At 45.2% G+C, this 26,424-nt stretch overlaps 1 protein-coding gene across 5 annotated transcripts; it reads left to right on the forward strand.

Moving 5' to 3' along the window:
- The first annotated feature begins 1,372 nt into the window (after positions 1-1,372).
- On the forward strand, positions 1,373-26,308 carry gapvd1 (GTPase activating protein and VPS9 domains 1). 5 transcript variants are annotated; one of them, XM_029717221.1, is made up of 28 exons: positions 1,373-1,518; positions 6,914-7,125; positions 7,603-7,870; positions 8,052-8,627; positions 8,772-8,855; positions 8,985-9,119; positions 9,743-9,932; positions 10,575-10,649; positions 12,739-12,893; positions 13,082-13,211; positions 13,447-13,572; positions 14,476-14,649; positions 16,903-17,040; positions 17,954-18,088; positions 18,743-18,853; positions 19,211-19,291; positions 19,960-20,306; positions 20,497-20,584; positions 22,159-22,230; positions 22,363-22,482; positions 22,564-22,693; positions 22,880-22,992; positions 23,281-23,440; positions 23,733-23,920; positions 24,190-24,403; positions 24,631-24,703; positions 24,822-25,019; positions 25,382-26,308. In XM_029717221.1, exons 2-28 carry the CDS (start codon positions 6,944-6,946, stop codon positions 25,520-25,522), a joined length of 4,404 nt encoding a protein of 1,467 aa, XP_029573081.1. In that variant the 5' UTR covers positions 1,373-1,518; positions 6,914-6,943; the 3' UTR covers positions 25,523-26,308. The 5 variants fall into 5 exon arrangements, with proteins under 5 accessions (XP_029573081.1, XP_029573078.1, XP_029573082.1 ...); XM_029717218.1 differs by having other exon boundaries at positions 22,363-22,693; XM_029717222.1 differs by lacking the exon at positions 10,575-10,649 and having other exon boundaries at positions 12,736-12,893.
- The last annotated feature ends 116 nt before the right edge of the window (positions 26,309-26,424 follow it).

Consider the following 26,424-nt stretch of genomic DNA (forward strand, 5'->3'; position numbering starts at 1 on the left):
TATTGATGTGAGAAATAGGCATACAGTAACTACACAGTAATGGTGGCTGGCTGCGATATCAACTAGCCTAATCATTTTTGTATTAAGGTGATCAGCCTATTTTAGCTAAATCGACAAATGAAATTGAATTGATTACTCTGGCAATTAAATATATTTTTTTACAAAATCATGTACATGTCGACGTTTGTAAGGCATTCATGGTGAGCTCTTTAATAATAAACTAAACAGACACAAACTAACACGTGACGCGTAACACATCTAGACGTTTTTAAGGCATTCATAATAAACTTACACGCAAACTGACACATGACGTGTATGTGTCAAGTGACGTGAACGCGCCTTAGAAAAAAACTTGTCTCCATTAACAGTGTTAATTCATGCCGGTATTTTATGGCCCTATGAAGCCGTTAGGTGACTTCGTGAGAGGTATCAGTAGCTTCACGAGGATAATTATGGCCCTTATCACCCCCCATAAGTCTCCTTGTCATGGGCATTTTCTCAACTGGTTTGATCAACTCCTGCATCCTCTGTCCTCTCTCGCCTCCTTTTTAAAAAAGGTCAAAGGTTATCGACAAGAGGCAGCGAGGAGAGGGAATGTGGACGAAAATGCGCTTGTATGAAATCTACTCCACCCGTGCGTCATCAGGCAAATTATGTTTACAGGGAACTCAAAATAAATGTGTAAACTAACTAAGTTAGTTGTGCAAAACATTTTATAGATACATTGATAATTAACTTATTGTTTTGAAACGTGCGTGCTTTTCTCCTCCGACAAAACAAAAACTAATTCAATGGGGGTGTGGCTGATTTCAAAACTTTTCTGCAGACTCATGTAGGAGGAGGTTGGTGACACCTTAATTGGGGAGGATGGGCTCGTGGTTATGGCTGAAGCGGAATGAGTGAAACGGTATCAAATACGTCATGTCGAGGAGGACACTCTTAATTTTGCCTACTAAAGAATTGATGTCTCCTTGACTACTTATTGATTTCCAGGTCATAAAGGAGTGAGAGTGAAGGACAGACTTTTCTAAATGAGAAAAGGCCCTGGTTACCTTGTCCCAGAATTACCCAGAATGCACCGCATGGCCTACAACTCACGGGGAAAGTATGTAATGGGCGTTAATACAGATCAAATAGAGTTGACCTGCTAATTTCTTAAAGTATTTCTGACATCAACAGCCTTGAGTCTCCAAGAGGAAAACGTCTAAACGGCATCATTGGGAAGTCCAAACTCGGACGTCACCCTCATTGAAGTTGAAATGTAAAACAGTTAAGGTAAGGTTTTAGGGAAGAGACATTCCAAGGACGCAAGAAAGCGCTGACCGCGTCCAAGAGCATTCTATGCCCAGTGCGCATGCGGGTGGAGCGCGTCTTCTCATTATGACAGCTAACGTTAGCTGTAACCTGAAAGAGGGAGTTCAGAAACGCTGTGGAATAGAAGCTAACGACTTATTGCTTACTGCAATTATTTCACGCTTATAGGGAATCCGTAAACAACTGTTATACTAAACGTGTTTGGTAAGTCATTGAATTCGTGTTATAGTGCAATTTGCATGTTTTCCTCGATGGCCTCCTCCATGCTAGTTTGCACAGATAGCAGGCTAGCTAGTAGTAACTGTTAGCTACTTCTTGCTGTTTGAGTACGAACGGTCCTCTGTGATTGTACCGGTTTGCTGCCACAACTGGCCTACCACGGCAACATTGGCGTAGGTATTCCCATAAAGTTGTCCCGCCGTAACTCGATGTTTGGCTAGTACAGTATTAGTACTGCCAACATTTGAAGTTAGCTAACTTACGTTAGATCGCTAACGTTAGTTACGCTATCGTTGTTGATAGCTGGCGCGTTAGCCATTATCTCTTCGATAGCTTGATATTTTGATTGTGAAGGATATAACGTTAGTAATTAGATTGCTACCTACCTAACCAATGCTTGCTATCTCACTGCTAAGGTTTGCCAGCATCATGATAGCAAACTAGCTGTTTACAACAACTAACGTTAACTAGGTGGTACGGTCGGGCTGTTGTAAACAGCTACTATAGCTTGCTATCATAATGCTTGCAAACCTTAGCAGTGAGATGCTAACACACAAACCTAAAATTCCGCAAGATGTCGACTGTGCTGCAACAGAGTGAACAAGCTAGGGCCTTGACAAATCATAGGACTGGCTAGTTTGTAACTACCTCAATGTCATTTATCATATAGATTTTTAAATCAGAAATTCCGAAATGGTCTGTAGCTACTATTTTACAAGTTAAGGATGACAAAGAGGGGTTGTTATATGGTTCTGGGCTGCTGGGCAACTACAGTTTTATCACTCTTCAGACAGCTGCATGGCTGGCACACAAACGGTGGTCACCCCTTTCATTTCCCACCCGATCTCCTAGTTAGGTGTACAGTTGAGCCCCACCCACTGCAGGGGCCATGAATGTAGGGCAGTATGATGAACCATAGAAAAAGGCATGTGTGTATCAAGAGGGGCTCAGTCTTTTTTTTAAACAGGATGTTCACTATTTATGTTGATTCAGGGATGCACTTGACATTTTGATTAGGTTCATTGTTTGAGCCAAAACACACATGCATCTCAATCCCTGCAAATGAGAAGTGTGCGCCTAGCTTCTTTAATTTATTCTTGAGTTATAGTGATCTACCAGAAATTGGATATCATTCTGGTTCCATTGAATCTCAACAGCCTCTGCCCATGCAGTACTAGTTGTGTTTTGGCAAGGTCAGAAGTTAGGGAGTTGAACACTCCAGAGGATGAGGATGTTTCATTCAGCGTTGAAGTGCACTGTCAGGCTTTGTCTTCCTGGCAGGCAGCATTTCGACCTACATTTTGTAAAATAAAATTTGGAGCATAAATGTGTTAGTAAAGGTGTTGATTTAGGCCTATATCATTTCTCCTTTTCCTATATTTGGACGCTACTCCTTTGCTCCCACCTTTGAACTTGAAGTCTCTAGATATTTCCTGCCAGCACTGCTCTTACCTACAGAACCCCTTTGGTTATGGTGTTTGTAAGAGGAAGCATTTACTAATTTGTCATCTCTGGGCTCAGATAGCCTAACTCAAGTTTCTATGCATTTATGACAGTACTGCACTGCATTATTCTGAACATGGTTAGGAAAGCAGAAGAGCAAGCCAAGCATTGAAATTACTCAAGTGAAACTACTCACTGAAAACATCAATTGGGCTTGTAATGCCACACAGCATATTCTCCCCCAACATTGCCCCTCCTCTCAGTGGCCAGGGAGACACCAGTGTCAGTGCGATTCCCTCTACCCCTCCATCCCAGAATCAATAATCTGAACATAAACATGCTGAGCCTCCTCTTCAGGCTACAGCAGTTGAGTATATTGTGTGTATGGCACATGTACTGTTAAACATGGACATATGCAAGAGGCTTTGCTCAATAATGAAAGTTGTTGTAGGACAAACATAGGCCTAGGCCTACTAGATGTGACGGACAACCTCTGTTGGGAACTCACGAGTGAAAGAGTGCTGTATGCCTGAGCTTCTGTGAAGTAACCATTTTTATCAGATCTATGTTTTGACTGAAGTACACTCTCAGCTACCCTGCTCACCCTGGTTTTAATTTCATATTTTTAGTTTCCTTATCATCTAAAACAGAGTACCTGACTATCCTATGTTGTCAATTGGATATGGGGAGTGGTGGGCCCAAATTGCTGGAATAGGCTAGGTAGAGTTTTGCTATGTGTCTGGTGTGTGAGCTCATTCTGAGAGGAGGTGCTTGTAGGGAGGTGCAGTGTGCACCCCAAGGCATTGCACTCAGGAGCTGGTAAAATGTCTGCAGTCCAATGGAAGAAGGCCTGACGAGTTTCAAAGGGAGACAGCCCTAGATGCTGCGGCTCAGCAGTGGTGTGGTGGGGACCATAGATTATGGTGTACTGAAGTTGTTAACTTACTCATGCAAACAGTCCTACTTGATCTGATGTGGAGGGGAAGTGAAAAAGGGACTTTGGCTGACTTTCAAGTGCCTTTAGAAAGCACTTTGTTCTGTTGGCCTGTGTTGTATGTTCAACTGAGGGGATGTTTGGGTTGGGTTCTAAACACCACCACTCTACATCACTGGTTCAGGTGCTGTTATGGTGTTTTGATCAGATGGATGGTGTGCTTCCTTGTTCTGAGCCTAAGGATCATGTACAGAGGGTTGGGGTGGCTTTGGACTGAGAATTCTATTTCTAACCTGCCTACCTACCTGTAACTACAGTCATTCTGTCTCACACATTCCAACCTTGCCCTTTCCTCACCACCTACTGTGTTTTCTTCTGCTTTCGAGTTCCCCTTTTCCATTACTTACTCATTGGGTACAGTGGATTCAGAAAGTATTCAGACCCCTTGACTTTTTCCACATTCTGTTACGTTACAGCCTTATTCTAAAATGGATAAAATATTTTCTCATCAATCTACACACACAACTCTATAATGACGAAGCGAAAACAGGTTTTTAGATTTTTTTTGCACATTTATTAAAAACAGAAATACCTTATTTACATAACTATTCAGACTCTTTGCTATGAGACTTGAAATTGAGCTCAAGTGCATACTGTTTACATTGATCGTCCTTGATGTTTCTACAACTTGATTGGAGTCCACCTGTGGTGAATTCAATTGATTGGACATGATTTGGAAAGTCACACACACCTGTTTATGTAAGGTCCCGCAGTTGACAGTGTATGTCAGAGTAAAAACCAAGCCATGAGGTCGAAGGAATTGTCCGTAGAGCTCCGATACAGGATTGTGTCGAGGCACTGATGTGTGGAAAGGTACCAAATAATTTCTACAGCTTTGAAGCTCCCCACGAACACAGTGGTCTCCATCATTCTTAAATGGAAGAAGTTTGGAACCACCAAGACACTTCCTAGAGATAGCCGCCTGGTCAAACTGAGCAATCTGGGGAGAAGGGCCTTGGTCAGGGAGGTGACCAAGAACAAGATAGTCACTCTGATAGAGCTCCAGAGTTCCTCTGTGGAGATGGGAGAACCTTCCAGAAGGACAACCATCTCTGCAGCACTCCACTAATCAGGCCTTTGTGGTAGAGTGGCCAGACGGGAGCCACTCCTCAGAAAAAGCATCATGACAGCCCGAGTTTGCCAAAAGGCACCTAAAAGACTCTGACCATGAGAAACAAGATTCTCTGGTCTGCTGAAGTCAGGATTGAACTCTTTGGTCTGAATGCCAAGCATCAAGTCTGGAGGAAATCTGGCACCATCCATACAGTGAAGCATGGTGGTGGCAGCAGCATCATGATGTGGGGTTGCTTTTCACCGGCAGGGACTAGGAGACTAGTCAGGATCGAGGGAAAGATGAACGGAGCAAAGTACAGAGATCTTTGATGAAACCCTACTCCAGAGCGTTCAGGACATCAGACTGTGACGAAGGTTCACCTTCCAACAGGACAACAATCCTAAGCACGCAGCCAAGACAACACAGTACAGTAGTGGCTTCGGGACAAGTCTCTGAATGTCCTTGAGAGGCCTGGACTTGAACCCAATCGAACATCCCTGGAAAGACCTGAAAATAGCTGTGCAGCAATGCTCCCCATCCAACCTGACAGAGAAGATCTGCAGAGAAGAATGGGAGAAACTCTCTAAATACAGGTGTGCCCAGCTTGTAGCGTCATACAAGGTTGTAATTGCTGCCAAACGTGCTTCAACAAGGTACTGAGTAAAGGGTCTGAAAGCTTATATAAATGTGATATTTCAGATTCTTTTAATACATTTAGATTAAGGCTGTAACGTAACAGTGTGGAAAAAGTCAAGGGGTCTGAATACTTTCCGAATGCACTGTAAGTCTACTCAACAAATCTCTAACGCAGAAATGGCTTTACTACCAGTACCAGGCCACAGTTCCTACAGTACCACCTGTCTGTCGGCCCTAGGCCTATACCCTTTCTCTTCCCCGCAGGACTGTGACAAATGTAGTCCTCTCTTTCAAGAGAATACGGCATATGCATCATCTCATGGGCAAGTATACTAGTCGTCCATTAATCTATTGATTAACCTTATATACATTTGACAGAATTTGATTTAGCAGAGATTCCACAGTGTTCATGTTTCCAGAAAACTCCACAGTGGACTGTCCATTGGATTTAGCATACTAAAGAAACACAGAGACTGCCTTGTGTATTACCCATGATGATAACCTTGCTTATTTGGCATGTTAAAAAATGCTTCTAACCTCTACACAATATTTATGCCTCAAACCACATTAATTAATTCTGTTTAATGGTATCAAGCATTTGCACTTGTATGTTACTAGCTAGTAGGCTGTGTCCTCTGATAGCCGTAGCCTTCTGTCAGAGGCAGGGTTTTCTGGGCCGCTTTTACGGGCCTCCCAGCCTTACAATCTTGTCTGTTTTCCTCGGGAGCAGCCATCCACAAAGAGCCTTTTGTGTTATAGAATGCTCCAGGAAATCATTTAAATTTAATGCGTTCTGTCTGGTTTGTGTATGTGTGTGAAGAAAAAGAGATTTGCATATTCTTTTGTGCTGTGAATAATACTACCAGACGCTTGTGTGTGCGAGAGTAGGAGATTTCAATTCTTTAAAGGCCGTCCCAGTATGGGGCCAGCTGCTGAAGATAGCTTGAAGCTCCCCCCACCCCTCTTCTCTCTTTGCTGTCATTCTCAGCCAATGGAAGTAGTGTTTCTACCTTCTCTTGACTACTGACAATCCAATTCCTCTGTCCATGTGTGAGCTAGGATTCTGCCAGCTATGCATCCACAGGAAATGGGTTCTTTCCTGCTCTTCATCTGAATTCCTCTTAGATATAGAAATGGTACATTGTCCACGCTTATAAATCTACTCCAAACTGCCCTGTATGTAGCTCTGTCCTGAATGTCTAGGACTCATTTCCCAGTGTGACTGATCCCTCTCTTCTCTCACTCTTCCGCAGTCCTTTGCCTCTCTGCGTGAGCTGGTAAAGATGAAGCCAGACATCCACACTCTGGCCCATCACCTGAAGCAGGAGCGGCTGTATGTGGCCTCAGAGAAGCAGCTGATTCAGCGACTCAATGGGGACGTGCTGAAGACTGCTGAGAGGCTGTACCGTGCTGCCTGGATCACCAAGCAGCAGAGGATCAACCTCGACCGGCTCATCCTCACCAGGTCAGCATGGTGCCCCCACAGCTACTGTTACACCAGTGCACTTCATTGACATTGCCCATTGATCCAATTGTAGAATAGAAACAATTTAAATTGTCCTGCACATTGTCCTGCATTTTAAATTGTCCAGCAACGTGTGACCGAGTTACCTTTTTAAATGAACTATTAACTTAGTAGTCCTGAAGTAGGATTCCACACTATTAAACTGTCTTATCTTCCTGATGTGATCATCTTGTTTATGGTAGATCCTGCCAAATACAAACACGGTGCATGCCAGACCCAGCTGAGTATTATTTAGTTTAGCAGGTCAAAAGGGAAATTGCAAGGAATCAGAGGAGTCCTGTGATCAGCAAGAATGTCATACAATTACATGTCACTCCAACCACTAATCAACAGCCCATTGTGGCCCACTGTTGCCCAATTCCAGCCCCTGGTTTGTGGAGCCTTCTGCTCTTGTAATTAAAGCTCTCTTTCCTACAGTGCTGAGGCTTCCCCGGCCGAATGCTGCCAGCATGCCAAAGTGCTGGAGGACACACAGTTCCTGGATGGTTACAAGACTCTGGGCTTCCAAGAGAGCATCTATGGGGAGTTCCTGGGCCGGGTGCGGGAGAATCCCCGGCTGGTGGCCTCCTGCCTGGTGGCTGGGGAGAGGCTGAACCAGGAGCACACACAGGGGGTCATTTACACTGTCTTCACCTCACTCTATGGCAACTGTATCATGCAGGAGGATGAGAGCTACCTGTTGCAGGTGAGCAGCCCGGACATCTTCTGATTTATACACTTACACTATAAACATGCTAGTCACACACAGCCAGTCAGTTGCACTCACAAAGTCCACAGCAGCCACCTGTTACTGATACTATTACATATCCCCATAGGCAGTGTGATCAGGCAGTTAGTTTCAGTGCTGCTGTTTCTATAAATTCCAGGTCCTGCGATACTTGGTGGAGTTTGAGCTGAAGGAGAGCGACAACCCTCGGCGGCTGCTGCGGCGAGGCACGTGCGCCTTCAGCATCCTCTTCAAGCTCTTCTCTGAGGGGCTGTATTCCGCCAAGCTCTTCCTAACCGCCACCCTCCACGAGCCCATCATGCAGCTGCTGGTGGAGGACGAGGACCACCTGGAGACGGACCCCTCCAAGGTGACAGAGCGCTTCACGCCGGCGCAGCAGGAGCGCCTGTTTGGGGAGAAGGGCTCGGAGGGCTATAGGCAGAAGGTGGCGGCTGCTGTGGAGGCCAATGAGGCCAAGCTGGTGACCCTGGTAAACAAGTTCATCGGCTACCTGAAGCAGAACACCTACTGCTTCCCCCACAACCTGCGCTGGATTGTGTCTCAGATGTACAAGACGCTGTCGTGTGTGGAGAGGCTGGAGGTGGGAGAGGTGCGGACCATGTGCACGGACCTGCTGCTCACCTGCTTCATCTGCCCAGCCATAGTCAATCCTGAGCAGTATGGCATAATCTCAGATGCCCCTATCAACGAGGTGGCTCGCTTCAACCTCATGCAGGTTAGTGGAGGAGCCAACAGATTCATACAGCCACACTACTCTTATATTGACAGCTTAGAGTACAAATCCTGTTTTAACTGTTAGATAATAAGACAAAATATTGTTACCTTTGTATGTATTCTAATCATTATCTTTGTCCTGTAGGTAGGGCAGCTTCTTCAACAGTTGGCAATGGCTGACGGTGATGGAGACCCCAGGAGGAAAAACAGTTTGGCCAAGTTCGATAAGGTAATATCCTCAAACACACATCTTAATATAGAACCGGTTTGCCCATGGGGTAGCTTTTATTACATTCTGAATACATGTTTTGCTTCTTGCCTTATTATTGAAGTTGACTGTCTGGTTGTGTCACCTCAGAGCTGCGTAGCTGCCTTCCTGGATGTGGTAATCGGAGGGAGAGCTGTGGAGACGCCGCCCATGTCCTCCATGAACCTACTTGAAGGCCTCAGCAGGACTGTGGCGTACATGACACACAGTCAGCTGCTCTGCCTGGTACACCGCTGATCTGACTGTCTCAGAGTCTGAATGTTATATAGTTAGCCTAGCCTATGAATTGTATACACCCATGTTTTATACAGGCAACAGTAGAGATTCCTATGTTACAGAAAATTTACATGACATGCCCAAACTTGTCAGACCAGAAAGAGACATTTCACACAGGTTGTTGAGTGCCGTTATGTTTTAAGGACTGGTATTAGGGTTGCAAAATTCTGGTAACTATCCCAAATGTCCCAGGTTTTCCAGAAATCCTGTTAGTAAAATTCCAGGAATCAGGAGGGAATAAGCAGGAACCCTAACTGGGATGTACCATACTCAAGTATACAAAGTAGTCTCGCATATTCCTGGAGTTACAGTACAGTGGCTCCTCCCTTAGCTACCTTCCCTTATAACAGTGTGATAATCAACAATTACCCTAGCTGTATTCTGCACATTAGCATGTCTCAAGCTCCACTTTTAGTTTCATTGTAAAGCAGAGCCCTGTACTTATCACCTGTGGCATAAGTTCTCCACCAGCTCAGCTATTCATGCGTTATTAAAAACATCATAATTAGGTTCCACATAGAGACTAGGATGTGAGAGTATTAAATTAAGTAAATCAATCATATGGTGTTCAGGTGGACTTTGTACGGAGTGTGATGGCAGGGGACCACCTCCGGGAGGAGGAGCACATACTCCTGGAGACCCTAATGGCCAACGTGCCCCAGTCCCGCACAGTGAAGAGCAACAGTCTGGAGCTCACCCCCTCCAACACCCCCCAGCTTTCCCCAACCACCACCCCCGCCAACAAGAAGAACAGGAACTTAGGTACCTACCTCAGCTATTGTTACTGTGCATGTGCAGCCACTGGCTTTCTGACAGATAGAATTACATACTGCTTAATGATGTACGATGTTCATCTCCAGTACTTGTCATTCCCATTATAGGATGTCTTTTCAATAGTGTATTTTGCTGAAACTGATGCCACCAGTTGGAGAGTGCAGTTTGAATCTACACTGCAACCAGCTTTACTGTATTTATGTACTAACTATAGGTTGTTTCATTCATGGTAATAAATAAGCAGTTTGCTGGAGTTGTAATGGCTGCCTTAGAAAGCCCCTGTTATGTAGGACGCTAATGAGGTTCTGGGACTGTTCTACAGGTAATTAGCAGCTTCTAGATTGGAGCTCCATTCCAGAAATGACAACCAATTAAATGACCAAATATAAATGAACCGTTTTTAATTGGTATGGATGGAGAAATGTATACCTTCCTCCATTAGAAATACATTCATTAAATGTGAGGGCACAACATCCTCTGCCATGAAATAAGCCGCTTCAATCTGCCCTAAAATATGAACCTTTTTAATCAGATTTTAAACTTTCATACTGTTGCTACTAAATATTTGCCCTGTATACTCTTTCACCCTCAACCTTCTTCCTTCCGCCTTTGCTGCCAATGAACGACCAGGACAACAGTTAGCAACGTCCTGGGACTCCACAACCACCACCCTGTCTGCACACATTCCATTAGTTACCCCTTTTGGTGGGTAGCCTGGCAGCCCTGTGAGGCTGACTAGAACTAAAGCGTGTGTTTGTACCCCTGCCAGTCATGTACCACTGCCAGTCATAAACATACAGTAACAGCCATGCTTATAGCCATGTAGCTGCAGTCCCACTGCTTCACCACCAGATAGAGCTAGATGTGCTCTTGTCCATGTTGTTTTGACCATGCCTGCTTCGCCCTGCTCTTTCATCTTGTTGACATCGTTTATATCTAGTTGTCTGCTGAATGTTTTCAGGCACATGCTTTTGGCTAAAGAGATATTGAAGTTGCTGATGTTGGGATCGTGCATCCCTCTGAAAGTATTGCACCATAACCATTCTGTTTACATCTGGCCCTTCCTTGGACACTGTTAACAAACCTCCAAACGAGCTTCAATGCCATACAACACTCCTTCCGTGGCCTCCAACTGCTCTTAAATGCTAGTAAAACTAAATGCATGCTCTTCAACCGATTGCTGCCCGCACCTGCCCGCCTGACTAGCATCACTACTCTGGACGGTTCTGACTTAGAATATGTGGACAACTACAAATACCTAGGTGTCTGGTTAGACTGTGAACTCTCCTTCCAGACTCACATTAAGCATCTCCAATCCAAAATTAAATCTAGAAGCAGCTTCCTATTTCGCAACGAAGCCTCCTTCACTCATGCTGCCGAACATACCCTTGTAAAACTGACTATCCTACCGATCCTTGACTTCGGCGATGTAATTTACAAAGTAGCCCCCAGCACTCTACTCCGCAAATTGGATGCAGTCTTATCACAGTGCCATCTGCTTTGTCACCAAAGCCCCCTATACTACCCACCACTGTGACCTGTATGCTCTCGTTGCCTGGCCCTCGCTACATATTCGTCGCCAAACCCACTGGCTCCAGGTCATCTAAGTCTTTGCTAGGTAAAGCCTCACCTTATTTCAGCTCACTGGTCACCATAGCAACACCCACCCATAGCATGCGCTCCAGCAGGTATATTTCACTGGTCACCATAGCAACACCCACCCATAGCACGCGCTCCAGCAGGTATATTTCACTGGTCATCCCCAAAGCCAACATCTACTTCGGCCGCCTTTCCTTCCAGTTCTCTGCTGCCAATGACTTTAACGAATTGCAAAAATCATTGAAGCTGGAGACTTATCTCCCCCTCTAACTGTAAGCATCAGCTGTCAGAGCAGCTTACCGATCACTGCACCTGTACACAGCACATCTGTAAATAGCCCACCCAACTACCTCATCCCCATATTGTTATTTTTTGTTGCTCTTTTGCACTCCAGTATCATTACTTGCACATCTCACTTCAGTGTTAATGCTAAATTGTAATTATTTCCCAGTTATGGCCCATTTATTGCCTTACCTCCCTAACCTTACTACATTTGCCCTCACTGTACATAGTTTTCTTCTATTGTGTTATTGACTGTATGTTTGTTTATCCCATGTGTTGTTTTTGTCGCACTGCTTTGCTTTATCTTGGCCAGGTCGCAGTTGTAAATGAGAACTTGTTCTCAACTGGCCTACCTTGTTAAATAAAGGTGAAATAAAATAAATGTAAAAAAAACATACAGAGCACAATGTAGGAACAGATTGTCATCCTGTAGAAATCCATCAGGTCGGTCATTAGAATGGTATGCATGCCATGTGCAGATTGTGATGAGTGTGGCTGCATCATTGTGTTTGGCATGCACTTGTAATTTGTGAACCTGATTGGATGCAGTCATTGACCTGTATTACACTGCACAGGTTATTTTAAATGTGAGATATTCATGAGTCCAATATTTCTGTTCACTGCAATACTTCTTTCACTATGCAAAACTGAAAGGTTGGGAGCAACTTACAGGTAATCTAACTAGCAAAGCAGTCTATGTAGTTGTGTGTATGCGAGTCTGTACTTTCGGTTGTTTTATAGTTAGTATATTGCCTACTTTTTGCTTTTATTTTTATAGTTGAAACCCAGTCTTTTGCGCTCTCTGAATTTCTGTTAATGAGTGAATATTAGAGTAACTCCTTGTCCCCTGCTATCCCTAAATCTCTGTTATTTAGTTAGCCTCATCCCGTCTGTCCTCCTGCTCCCCCAGCAGCCTCCCGCAGTCGCAGCCGTACTGAGCTGGCCCAGCAGGGGGAAGCAGAGGCCAGCTCCATGGAGTCCCTGCAGGAGGTGATGCCAGAAGAGGTGCTGGTGATCTCACTAGGAAGCAGCCCGCAGACCATCCCCGGCATGATGTCAGAGAATGAGGTAATTAAGGAGCCTGGATCATGAAGATTAGTTCATTATGGAGATGTGCTGTAATACAGTTCCACACAATAGTGGAAATCAAAGATCAGTTACGTTTACATATACTTTGATATAACAAATGTATTTGTCATTATTGGAAGCCCACATCAAGAGCCAGGATGGCAGTAACCAGTGCTGTTCTCTCTCAGGTTTTGACCGTGCAGCAGACTGATGGAGCACAAGGGTACACTCCTGCAGACGACACCAAGCACCATTGCAAACCAGACAAAACCCTGCGTTTCTCCCTCTGCAGTGACAACCTGGAGGGTATCTCAGAGGGTCAGTGTGCTAACGGCCCACATGCCTTGTTAACTCAGTAGTTACTAAAGCAACACAACAGAATGTGTTCAATGTTTGACCATGGAATTAGGTTTATAATATATGTTATTATAGTGTATCTTATGTAAACCACAGTAACTGTTAATGTACGACAAAAAGAGGATTCAGAAGAGGACTTTGTAATCTGATGCATTGTAGTTAGAGATGTCACAATGTAATTGTTTTCTTTGCACAGGTCCGTCCAACCGGTCTAACTCTGTGTCGTCTCTGGACCTGGAGGGAGAGTCTGTGTCAGAGCTGGGAGCTGGGCCATCGGGGAGCAATGGGGTGGAGGCTCTACAACTGCTGGAGCATGAACATGGTGTGTTGTGAGGAGAAATCAGCTACACTACCGGTCAAAAGTTTTAGAACCCCATACTCATTCCAGTATATATGTGTATATATATATATATATATATATAATTTTTTTTTTACTTTGTTTTGGCTTATGGAAGGGAAACTGGCATTAAATTATCTGGCAACAGCTCTGGTGGACATTCCTGCAGTCAGCATGCCAATTGCACACTCCCTCAACTTGAGACATCTGTGGCATTGTGTTGTGTGACAAAATTGCACATTTTAGAGTGGCCTTTTATTGTCCCCAGCACAAGGTGCACCTGTCTAATGATCATGCTGTTTAATCAGTTTCTTGATATGACACACCAGTCAGGTGGATGAATGATCTTGGCAAAAGAGAAATCCTCACTAACAGGGATGTGAACAAATTTGAGCGAAATAAGCTTTTTGTGCGTGTGGAACATTTCTGGAGTCTTTTATATCAGTTCATGAAACATGGGACCAACACTTCACATGTTGCATTTATATTTTTGTTCAGTGTAGTTAGGACCTCTGTCTTATAGGGTGTGTGTATGTATGTATCTATATCAGCAAAAAAAGTAAAGTCCCCTTTTCAGGACCCTGTCATTCAAAGATAATTCGTAAAAATCCAAATTTCTTCACAGATCTTCATTCCAAAGGGTTTAAACACTGTTTCCCATGCTTGTTCAATGAACCATAAACAATTAATGAACATGCATCTGTGGAACAGTCGTTAAGACACTAACAGCTTACAGACAGACGGTAGGCAATTAAGGTTACAGTTATGAAAACTTAGGACAATAAGAGGCCTTTCTACTGACTCTGAAAAACACCAAAAGAAATGCCCAGGGTCCCTGCTCATCTGCGACAAACGTGCCTTAACTTTGTCAATATTTCTAACCCCCAGCCACCACTCAGGACAACCTGGATGACAAACTGAGGAAGTTTGAGATCCGAGATATGATGGGCTTGACAGATGACCGGGATATCTCTGAGACTGTGAGTGAGACCTGGAGCACAGACGTGCTGGGCAGCGACTTTGACCCCAACATGGACGAAGATAGACTGCAGGAAATAGCTGGTAAGACATACAGTACCAGTCAAAAGTTTGTACACCTACACATTCCATGGTTTTTATTTTTACTGCGTTCTACATTGTAGAATAATTATGAAGACATCAAAACTATGAAATAACACATATGGAATCATGACGTAAACAAAGTATTAAACAAATCAAAATGTATTTTATATTTGAGATTCTTCAAACTAGCCACCCTTTGCCTTGAATGACAGCTTTGCACACTCTCAGCATTCTTTCAACCAGGTTCACCTGGAATGCTTTTCCAACAGTCTTGAAGGAGTTCCAACATATGCCACGTGTGTGTTATATATATTTATTTAAAAACATTTTTATTTTTTGTTCAGTGTATTAAGGACCTCTGGGGGGGGGAGATGTATGTATGTGAAACAATATCCCAAATCAGCAAATAATGTTTACACCAAATCCTTAGACATTTCTTTTTCCACTGAACAAAAATATAAATGCAACACGTGAAGTGTTGGTTTCATGAACTGAAATAAAAGATCCCAGAAATGTTACATATACTCAAAAAGCTTATTTCTCTCAAATGTTGTGCTAAAATTTGTTTACATCCCTGTTAGTGAGCATTTCTCTTTTGCCAAGATAATCCATTCACCTGACTGGTGTGGCATATCAAGAAACTGATTAAACAGCATGATCATTACACAGGTGCACCTCGTGCTGGGGACAAAAGGCCGCTCTAAAATGTGCAGTTTTGTCACACAACACAATGCTACAGATGTCTCAAGTTTTGAGGGAGTGTGCAATTGACATGCTAACTGCAGGAATGTCCACAAGTTATTTCCAGAGAATTTAACATGAATTTCTATACCATAAGCTGCCTCAAATGTTGTTTTAGATAATTTGGCAGTACATCCAACTGGATGCATACAACCATGCATATATTATGACAACATTTTGTGACGTTCTGGGCTTCGGTGAGTTTTTTTGGGGGGTTGGTCATGCACACCAAAAACGTTCTGGAGGCAAGCTGAAGGTCGGAGTCGAATTCTACGCCCCTTTATCGGTGATTGGTCAACAGTAGGGGTTCTTCAATAGTCTTGTCATTCAATGAGAGACGACACGTTTTCATTGAAAAATAATGCACCGAACATCTTAGATGTAAAATCACGCAAAAAAATGTATTCGGTAAAAACGTCAAAATTAATGACAGATTTCTTGACATAGATTAGTTCTGATTATTTTGGAGAAGTGGCTACGGCGTTTCAAAATGGCCAAACAGTACTATTGCTGTTTTTTTTCTTTTCGTTTTTGAAGAGAAGGTCCTTTTTAAGGGAGTTTGCGAGCACACTTGTTCGGTTAGCCAAGTTCTGCTTGGCAACAGCCGAACTGAAGCATGCTGACGCCTTAAGACATCAGAATTGTTCATTTTATTCCATGCAAACCTCTTTCTCTCTCCCTCTCTCTCATATATGCACTCAGTCTCTGCAGTCTTATTGACCTTGGTTCCTTCTCATTTGCATCCACCATTTTTCATTGCTCGGAATATGGCGTTGGGGGACTTTTCCATCATTAAGTGAATTTACAACGGTTTCCTTATGTGTTTTCTCCAAGGGATTGGGTTATGAGATGCACATTAAATATCCATTAATACCTCATTATCCCACTGATAAGATTACCATGATAATGAGGCAGACATTCTAATTGTTTCACTTCTTGTTGTGCCACTCATTTAATCATCCACCTGAAAGACAAGCGCTCTGTGCCTCTACCTTGAAGACTGTAAACATGGACAGCAGGGTAGAGCTCTCCTGCCGCAAGGAAGGGCCCTGCCCCCGCCCTGCAGACTGTTGCTTGGGCGCTGTCACGCACGTGCGCCTGTGTGTGTGCTGTGAAGTGGAAACATGGCGTACCTGGGAGTGTGGGTACCACGGGTCGACTCATGATCCGCACCCCGGCCACCATACTCCCACTCACACCTGCTAGCTCTTTCCCCTCCTCCGCATTCTTCCGCCTTGTTAACCTGCCGCAGCATCCCAAATCGAAATGGAGGGACGTCGTGTGGAGGACTTTGTGGGAGGGTGGGTGAGGGGTAATTTGGTTGTGAGTAATGCCCGGCTTAATCAACAGCTCAAAGTCATGGCTCAGGAGGCGGCGGTGGGGTGAGATATTACCATTAACCTTTGACCTTTGGCACAGTAGTGTGTGTGTGTGTGTGTGCCTTTGGGCCCAGCATGAAATGCCCGTGACCCCAGGCTTTCTCTCTCTGTGTCTGTCTGTGCGTGTGCTCAGGGGCGGCTGTAGAGAACATGCTGGGCAGCCTGCTGTGTCTACCAGGCTCCGGTTCAGTGCTGCTAGACCCATATGGATCCACCATCTCCGAGACCACCAGCGAGGCCTGGAGTGTGGAGGTCCTGCCCAGTGACTCAGGTGGGTTCAGTGTGGAGAAGGGGATTATAGGGGCTGAATGGAGTCTCCTGTCTATTTCACAACTTTCTACACACATTTTCTATGTAGATTCATTTTCTTGTCTTCCTCCATGCACTGCATCTGCATGAGTCACTCCAGTAGGTGTGTGCACGGTATGAATCTCCGTGTGTGTGGGCGGACATGCCAGGTGTGGCGTCCCCCAGTTCCAAATCAAGGAAGTGGGTGTAATCTGTCATGTTTGTGTGCACTAGCCTGTCTATCAGGGCACATCTGCCTGTGACAGTATAAGGCAGCTCTGGGCTTCCCCAGAGGAACCTCCAGGTGTGTTTGCACCTGTAGTGAAGGAACAGTCGTGAGGAAATGTGCAAGGAGTGCTGTTGTCTGTCGGACTCTGTTAATTGAAGTACACCGTTGCAATATGTGCAGTGTTAAATTGACATGCGTGAGTGTCTTGATTGCTTTTTGTTCCGTTTGCTGCCCCTGTTCTCCTCTGTAATAGGGCTATCTGACGCTCACCTGGAGTTGAGCGCTTGTTTCATGGCTAGGCAGCAGAAAACTACACTCCAAAGAGCACTTCACTAACACATTATTACTAATGAGCATGCAAATGACTATGGCTGTTACTATGGAGCCTCTGGGTTAAGCTGAACAGCTCCATTGGGCAGCCACAAAATGGGCTGGACTCGACTTTCTGTTTTTCTCTGTCAGTTGTAGATGGTTTGTTTTCTTTCGTGCATATGAGCTTTTCTTAGCTATTACTTTGTCCTCCCAGAGAAGGGAGAGCAAACATACAGCAAGGTGTACATTGGCATTCATTGGCCTATTTTAGGCTGCCTACTGTATGTAAGAACTAACCACTGACTATAACGGGGTGTGACTGTGTGTGTCTGTACCTCCTCCTAATCCCCTCCAGAAGCCCCAGACCTGAAGCAGGAGGAGCGTCTACAGGAGCTAGAGAGCTGCTCAGGGGTGGGCAGCACCTCTGATGACACAGAGGTCAGAGAGGTCAGCTCTCGGCCCAGCACCCCAGGGCTCAGTGTCGTCTCAGGTACCCTGCGTCTGTCACTCATTGAAGTTGTGCGGTTACACCCTATACATCAGGTTTCATTACATATAAAACACACATAGTGGGAAATCAAGTAAAAGCAACCTAACCAGTCAGTTACATAGAATACATGCAGGTTAGTTTAAAACCACGTTGGGAGTTGTCTGTGTTAGTTGGAAAACCGTCAAATAATGCTAAATAGCCAGGACAATCAGGTCGGTGTGAGAGTTTGGCAAGGACACAGAGGTTAGCCCTGGCACTCTGTACTGGTAGCTCAGGTGAACAAGCCGTGCTGACATGCTTGCCGTAGCATCCCAGATGAAGAGGACTGGGCCAGTGCCCATGGCTGAGCTCCTATAGGAACATGTCCCAGAGGGGCCGGGCCGATGGATAGGCTCTGTCTGATTATCACTCTTACTGCAGCTATCTGTGTCACCATCCCCACCCATGGGATCTCCAGCTACCATATTTAGAGGTCCCAGTGGGATCATTCGGCATATCCTCTCAATACAGTGTGTACGGTGTCATGCTGCTACCTTTCAAATGTCACACATTCAATCCCTCAGAATAAGAGCTAGGCAGCCAAACCAAGTCTTCCACCAAATGTAAACATCTCCTGGATGGCAGACTTTTGAACAGACATTTTTTCTTGTGCAGCGACATCAGAAGACATCCCCAACAAGACAGAGGACCTGCGGTCAGAGTGCAGCTCGGACTTTGGGGGGAAGGACTCTGTTACCAGTCCAGATGGGGAGGAGTCATCCCACGGTAGGAGAGCGGGAAGAGTCACCTCAACCCTGGCCTGGCTGTGCCATCACTACACTGTCATCAGCAAGACCTATCAATCCCTGTCTGCTCTACAGCTGAGCTGCCACAACCTCTCCACTACACTAGAATGCTGCTGACCCTGTTGGAGTCTTTCTGCTATGTTTCCATATAAGATGTTTAGACCATATTGCTCAAATACAAAGCGTAGGTACATGATGATGACTCTCTTTGTATAATACGAAGCACAGAATAGCCCATGCGTTTTTCAATGACATGACCAATTATAGCAGAAAGTGGCTCTCTGTTTAGTGTATGAATGTCATTCATAATTCTCTATTTCCCTTCTTGTTGTTTCAGGAGCACATCACAGTTTGGCCTCTCCGCCCTCTCAGGCTGACTCCTTACTGGCCATGTTTGATCCCCTCTCCTCCGGCGAAGGTAATTTCTGCTTCCACAATGCTCTGGGGTCTTTGCTGTGTCGAGTGTCCAATCAAACCCGGAAATGAGCATCATTAAGTTGTCTAATGGCGTGGGCTCACAGAACAGCTTGAGCTCTGAGAAATGAACCAAAAGAGTCTCGCCCCAATTACTGGACAAAACATTAGTGCAATAAAAATGTCTACTGCGTGGGAATGTCATTTCAATTAGCTCATTTGGTGTATAATATTTCCATTGTAGTTTGCTCTTTATTCTCTCTGCTCTTGGTAAATTGTGGCCCTGTCTTGCTCAAAGGTTTTTGTGAGTGGAGGAGGAGATGGCTGGAGAGGGAGGGGAGCTGTGGCAGGGCTGTGTGTCTGTGGCAAGGTGAAGGGATGACAGGTTGAGAGACCTCACCCCAGGCACTTTGGCTCAGTCCCCTTGTCCCACTGTGCTCATGGCACCAGGCTGCCATTGGAAGCTTTTCAGGAGAGACATTCTACCCTTGGAACAGGTGGCCTACCCACACCTAGGGCTTGTCTCCCACCAACCTCTCTAGTACTGTCCCTTACTTCCTAATTGTATTGCTGTTCTTTTGTTTCTGGACAATCTGGGTAATTGAGAGTGTGATACACCCCTATGTATTAAGCTGTATAACCAAACTAAGCCATGTTTTTTCCCCCCCACAGATTCCTCCACTGGTACCATTGTGAGGCCCAAGGTGCATTACGCCAGGCCCCTTCATCCTCCCCCTGACCCTCCCATCCCAGAGACCTGTGCCCTGGGACAAGATCCCCGCTACTCCCTGTTCACGCCCCACTGCCTGGCCCAAGCCGAGCTGGAGCACACCAAGCAGCGCCACTCCTACACAGACAGGCTGGTACGCAGCCGCAGCTCTGACATTGTGTGCCCAGGCCGCCGACCCACCAGCGACCCGGGCCTGAACCGCAGGGCTGCAGCCGAAGAGCGGGACCATGTCGGGGCCTTCCTTATGGGGCCGTTCTCGTCTCCTAGCAAGGACTCCCTGAAAGGAGAGGTGAGAGCTGCTGGTCATCGTTGCTTGTGTCGTGCGTCAGTCCTGTATGCTGCTCTCCAAGCCTAGTTTTAGACCTGCTCTATAGCATTAGTCTAAGTATGAACTCTACTGTAAGCCTTTCTTTCCTGTCCTACCGTACAGTATCTCACTATGAATTCTAAAACATACTTGAATGTCTGTTTTCCCAAAGGTTGAGGAGAGAAAGGACAGTGATGAGGAGAAGTCTGATCGCAACAGACCGTGGTGGAAGAAACGCTTTCAGTCAGCCATTCCCAAAGGTAAAGAATAACTTCAACTACTCTCTTCCCCCACTATGTCATTTTGGCATGCTGTCTGTTGCAAGAAATGTTTTTAGTGGGTTGAAAATTGTTACAATTCGTTAGAGAATTGCATGGTTCCTATGTATTGTACATTATTTTCACTCTTTCACGATCTTCTCTTAATCACAACTGTTGCAGAAAATGGAGTGTTTAAGACCTGTACAGTTTGTAACGCGAGAAAGGGAGTGATGATGCATGATCTCTCCTTCAAATACTGTTTGTTGTTGTTGAAAGTTACACCAGACATGTCTTTTCTCACGTCTCACTTGCGCTAGATTTATTTTTAGTTTGTGAAACTAATCATTCTTGTGAGGGGTTTGAGCAGGTGTAGATTGTGCGGTGGTACCCCTCCAAGCACTCCTGTCATCCCCAGCCTAATGGTCATTACATAGACCTCGCTGTCAGCACCGCGGATAGATTACACATCTCTTGTTGCAGTTAAACTCCAAAACCATTTCTCATGGAAGTGTCAGGGAAATAATGAGCTGTGCCTACAAGAGATGACTGCGTATTACTCTTTTAGATAATGATGTTCCTTTAGTGAACATTAAAGTTGTATTAATAAAGCCAGATCTGCAAAGAGAAGTGTAAACCTGTGACGTCCACATAAAGGCCCTTCTGTTGGCCTGGCCTTGCTGCTGCTGCTGTGAATACCATGGTGATGTGTAGCCCCTCAGAGTGGCAGCCAGGCAGACTGAGTGCGTGAAAGGCCAACCTTGTCTGTTGTGTTCCTCACACAGTGCTGTATTGGACGGCTGAGAATGAAGTCCCAGGTAACACGTCCCGACACTGTAACTGTCACCATTGAGCTAGCGGCTCTGAAGCCAGTGGCTGAGTTCTGTAGGTCATGAGGCTTGTAGACGTGGCCCTTTGTAATAAAGCTGTGATGTGACATGGTGCCACCTGAGTTGATGTCTCCGGCTCAGCATTCATGCATTTGTTTTGGTTGTCTCCATTTTTCTTTTTGCACTGTACTGTTTGCGATACAACATTGTGAGCCAATGTTAGTGGAGCGCACAGAATGGCAACCCATTTAGTCTAATCATTGCTAGTCCTCTCCACATTCTCTCCCTTTAAATATCAGTCCTGTAGGATACATCTGTTATTTGGACACATCCTGTTTGTCTAGTTGACACGTTATTAGGATGAGCCTCACCTGCTTATTTGTACAAATATATACACTTACTGTATATATTGATATTTTATCAGGTGTATATATGTATGATCTTATTTCTCCATTGTGGTCTGGCAGTCGTATTATTTCAGCCATGTTGGTTTTATTTACCACTCTTTTCCTTTGCTATTTTCACTCAGTGAAAAGATGGATAAATCTCCTTCGTTTTGTTCAGTGATATGATGCTATGCTACGGTATGCATCTCTCCTCTGCATTGTTAGTCAGAAAATACCTTGTATAAACACATGCTGTCATGAAGCACTGCTGTGTGAAGTGAGTCATGATGGGACTGTGGTCCAGAGACGTTGAGAGCATAGCTGGACTTCTCCTAGCTCACTCATTATGCCCTCTCCACAGCTCCGATAGCAGCCTTACGGAAAAGGGACAAGCAGGAGAAAGACAATATGGGCCATGAACGTGTCCCACAAGGTCTGTCCTGATTTACTGTCATTGCACTCAGATATTGTTGAATCACGGGGAAAGGAATTGGGCATGTTTCCCATGGTGGGTTTAATCCTGATGTGTCCTGTGTGTGTCTGTGGTGTCTCCTGTGTGTGTCAGATGACCCTCTGTCCAGGAACTCCCAGGCCCAGGCAGCAGAAGACATCCTTGACAAGTACAGGAACATCAAGAGGACCAGTCCCAGTGAAGGAGCCACTGCTGCAGCCTACGACGCCACAGGTCAGTGTCTTTCTCGCTCAGCTACACCCACTCACACACGCATGTTAAATGAATTTGAGCGTGTGAATGTGTTGTACACAGAGTTGTGTGGAGAGGAGTGTGTGCACAACTCCCCCAGAGACGAAGCTCTGCAGAACATGTCCACAGACGACCTGCCAGACTCAGCCAGCCAGACAGCCCAGCAACACGACTCCAACAAGTTCTCATTCAGGTCAGTCAATGCTCAGCAACTCACAGGAATCACACAGCTAGGATTTTGATAATAGTAATAATAAGATCTTTGTTTATGCATCATTTCATGCAATGCTTAATTAGCCAGAAGTGCTTCAGAGGCAAAAGACGGAGTGATAAGACTGTCAAATCTACATTTGGCTATTTTTTTACTCATATTTTGCAGTGATGCAAAGAAGAAGTTGAGACTGGCCTTGTGTTCAGCAGAGTCTGTGGCTTTCCCTCTCATGGCTCCTGCCACCACGCGCAATGGGCTGCCTGACCACACAGACTTTGAAGGTACCAGACGAGCTACTGTAAAAAATCCCTGATAATCTGTTGTGCACATTCTATCATCACTGTCCATATTATATCTGGCCACATTCATTCCTGTAAGTAAGCCATCCCACTACACGTTTACCATCAGGGCACGGCCACACACAATCCTTTGAAATGATTACATTTGAAATCCATAAGACGCCATCTCTGTAGTCATCAGTCACATCCACATGTCAGGTGGGGGAGCAGGGCAGGCCCTCCTCCCAGTGAGGGGCCTGCGTATCTGACCCACCTCCGTCTCCTTCCCAGACAACGAGATCGTGTGCTTCCTGAAGGTCCAGCTGGCGGAGGCCATCAACCTGCAGGATAAGAACCAGATGGCCCAGATCCAGGAGACCACGCGCTGCGTCAGCCGCTTCGACGCACGCACCTGCAAGAAGCTGCTGGCTGCCATTGCTGAGGATTACAGGTAACTGGAGGAAGACAGACATGCTGCCGAAGGACCAGCACTGCACATTCACCTATTCTACTGCAAGGACGTAGTTCTGTGGCATAGTTGGTTATATTTTGTTTGAAATACCTGTGTATGTCTATTTGAAAGGATAAAATAAACATTTTGGTAGACTGTCAATGAATATTGAGTGTACTGTCTTATTTCACTGGTATCATCTCAGATCAACATCATTTTGTCACTGAACACAACTGTTAATAAGCATAATCCATAATGCCTGTGTGTGTGTGTTTGTTGTGCCCTCTGGTAGGAAGCGGGCACCCTACATAGCGTATCTGACGCGGTGTCGGCAGGGCCTGCAGACATCCCATGCCCACCTGGAGAGGCTGCTGCAGAGGGTGCTGAGGGACAAGGAGGTGGCTAACCGCTACTTCACCACAGTCTGTGTTCGCCTCCTACTGGAACACATGGAGGCTAAGTCCCTGGACTTCATCAAAGGTCTCTGCTGCTTATTACTGACACACTCACTGTGATATTGTAACCATGAATCTACTGATGTTGTCTCTGCTAGTTGATTGTTCTCTGAATGGCCATAGAGTGGAATTCAAAATACAGACACTGATATTCAACCTAACTACCTGCACCACACTGCAGTGTGTCAATCTGTAACCTCTCTAAAATACTGTATCTCAGGTTCCTCCCCCAGTCTCCCAGGGGTGCATAGTGCTCAGTGTATCTGTCTCCCCCCCCCCCCCCCCCCCCCCCAGCCTTCCAGGGGTGCACAGCGTCAGATGACAAGACGGCTGCGGTGGAGGACTTCCTGCGCTACCTGTACGGCGCCATGGCCCATGATGCCATCTGGCAGTACGCCAGCGAGGATCAGCTGCAGGATGCCCAGATGGCCATCGAGCGCAGCGTCATGAACCGCATCTTCAAGCTGGCCTTCTACCCCAACCAGGACGGGGACATCCTGAGAGACCAGTGAGTAACGGTGACCGCCGCCACCTCACCTCAGTCACACAGCCCCAGCCTCGGTGTGGCTGCTACCCCTGACGCTATCAAATGACCCAGAATCCTCTCCTCTGATGCTACTGTAGCAGCAGTGTCTTTGACATATTTGAATAACCAATACCCTGTGTTGGTATGTTATGCGTTTATCTTAGGCTACTGTATCTATTGCTCTCTACAGCCATGTTTTCCCCCTCTAGGCTTCTTCAGGAACACATAGCACGTCTCTCAAAAGTGGTGACAGCGAATCACAAAGCTCTTCAAATCCCAGAGGTAATGCCCCACAGATTTGTATCCCCCAACTGTCCTTCAAAGTCTAAGATGTTTTGTGTTGATGTTTTGGAGCTCTACAGATTTGACATGCTGAATGCTTTTTCCTGTGTGGCTCCAGGTGTATGCGAGGGAGGCTCCCTGGCCGTCTGCCCAGTCAGAGATCCGGACCATCAGTGCCTACAAGACCCCTCGGGACAAAGTGCAGTGTATTTTACGCATGTGTTCCACCATCATGAATCTTCTGAGTCTGGCCAACGAGGACTCTGTCCCCGGAGCTGACGATTTTGTCCCTGTGCTCGTCTTTGTCCTGATAAAGGTGAGCATCCATCGCAAACTGATATCAAGTTACTCTGAGATGTTTACAATGTCATATTCACTTTAGATAATGAAAATTGATACCTCATTAAATCTTCTCTTTAATTTCACAAACATGGTTATTAAAATGATAGGCTTTGCTAGAAGTATAACCCTTGTCTCCCTAAAATGCAGAGGGTTAAACTGAATCCTTAGCAGACTTTCTGACAATTTTTTCTCACCTAGACAACTGTATAGTAAATGTGTAGTAGCATAAAGATCTTGCTGTATGATAACTTGTATGGACATATTTACATACGGCATGTATAATACATGGCGGACGTGTGGCTCTCTCCGTGGTTAATGTGAGCCCCCTCCCTCCAGGCAAACCCGCCTTGCCTGCTGTCCACTATTCAGTACATCAATAATTTCTACGCCAGCCGGCTGAGTGGGGAGGAGTGCTATTGGTGGATGCAGTTCACCGCGGCAGTGGAATTCATTAAGACCATTGACGATCGCAAGTGAAGCAGAACAGCCACCTGTATGGGCAGACCGTGGTGAAGGAGACAGGACTTGGAGACTTCCCAACCAACTGCTCCCTCTCTGCTCCCCACAGCCACCAGGACCCAGGCCCACACCCTGTCTGCTGTCTGTTTGTATAGCTGTACATAGAGTCAGAGACTGAGAGTATATATGATTATTAAGTGGGCAAAATCCAGGTTTTACAGTGGCGAAAAAGGCCTTGGAAAAATGGCAGATGTTAACTTTGAACTTAAACAAATTTGATTTTTTTTTTTTTTTCATCTCTTGGGTCTTCTTAGTCATGGTGAGGTGTGGGGGTCTGTATCTGAAGTGTTCTATCTTAAGTTATGATTCTGATGTTAAATTGACTGATAAAAGCTTCTAATCAGAGGAAAGGGGACCATGTTTCCTTCCCTCACCTTTCACTTCAAGAAGGTGAGGGAAGTTTTTCCTTGTTAAATTGTGCAGTCTTTCCCCTGAAATACTTATGCTCTTCAGATGTATCGTATCCTGGGGATCACAACACTCAATAGATACTGAGTATTAGTGACTCAAGTACATTATAAGATCAATCCATAATAGTAATGCTAATGTTTCTATTTTTAACGCTAGCACATTGATAATAGGAAATCTTTTTTTCATCAAATGTAGTCATTTCAGTTCATCCTTTCCTAAGTACTTATTTTTATGTGGCAATTTTGACACAAGGGCCAACACATTTATATATGAAATAAAATGTATGTATTTATTTCATTCTATTTAATGCTTTTAAACAACAACAACAAAAAATATATATGTGTGTGTTAGGAGGACAAGGAGCAGCGTTGTCCTTGACTGAAAAGCCCCCAGGATGAGATGTCAGTAGCACTGCTTATCTGAAAATTAGTGCCTTGAGGGGCGTTTTG

This window comes from Salmo trutta, chromosome 27, assembly GCF_901001165.1.
Source record: "Salmo trutta chromosome 27, fSalTru1.1, whole genome shotgun sequence".
Taxonomy (NCBI): Eukaryota; Metazoa; Chordata; class Actinopteri; order Salmoniformes; family Salmonidae; genus Salmo; species Salmo trutta.

Coding starts and splice junctions, on each gene's coding strand:
- gapvd1 (XM_029717218.1), top strand. CDS start 6,944: ATGAAGCCAGACATCCACACTCTGGCCCATCACCTGAAGCAGGAGCGG. Junction 10,650..12,738: donor TCCATTAGTTACCCCTTTTG/GTGGGTAGCCTG, acceptor CTCCCCCAGCAG/CCTCCCGCAGTCGCAGCCGT. Junction 19,292..19,959: donor TCCCCTCTCCTCCGGCGAAG/GTAATTTCTGCT, acceptor TCCCCCCCACAG/ATTCCTCCACTGGTACCATT.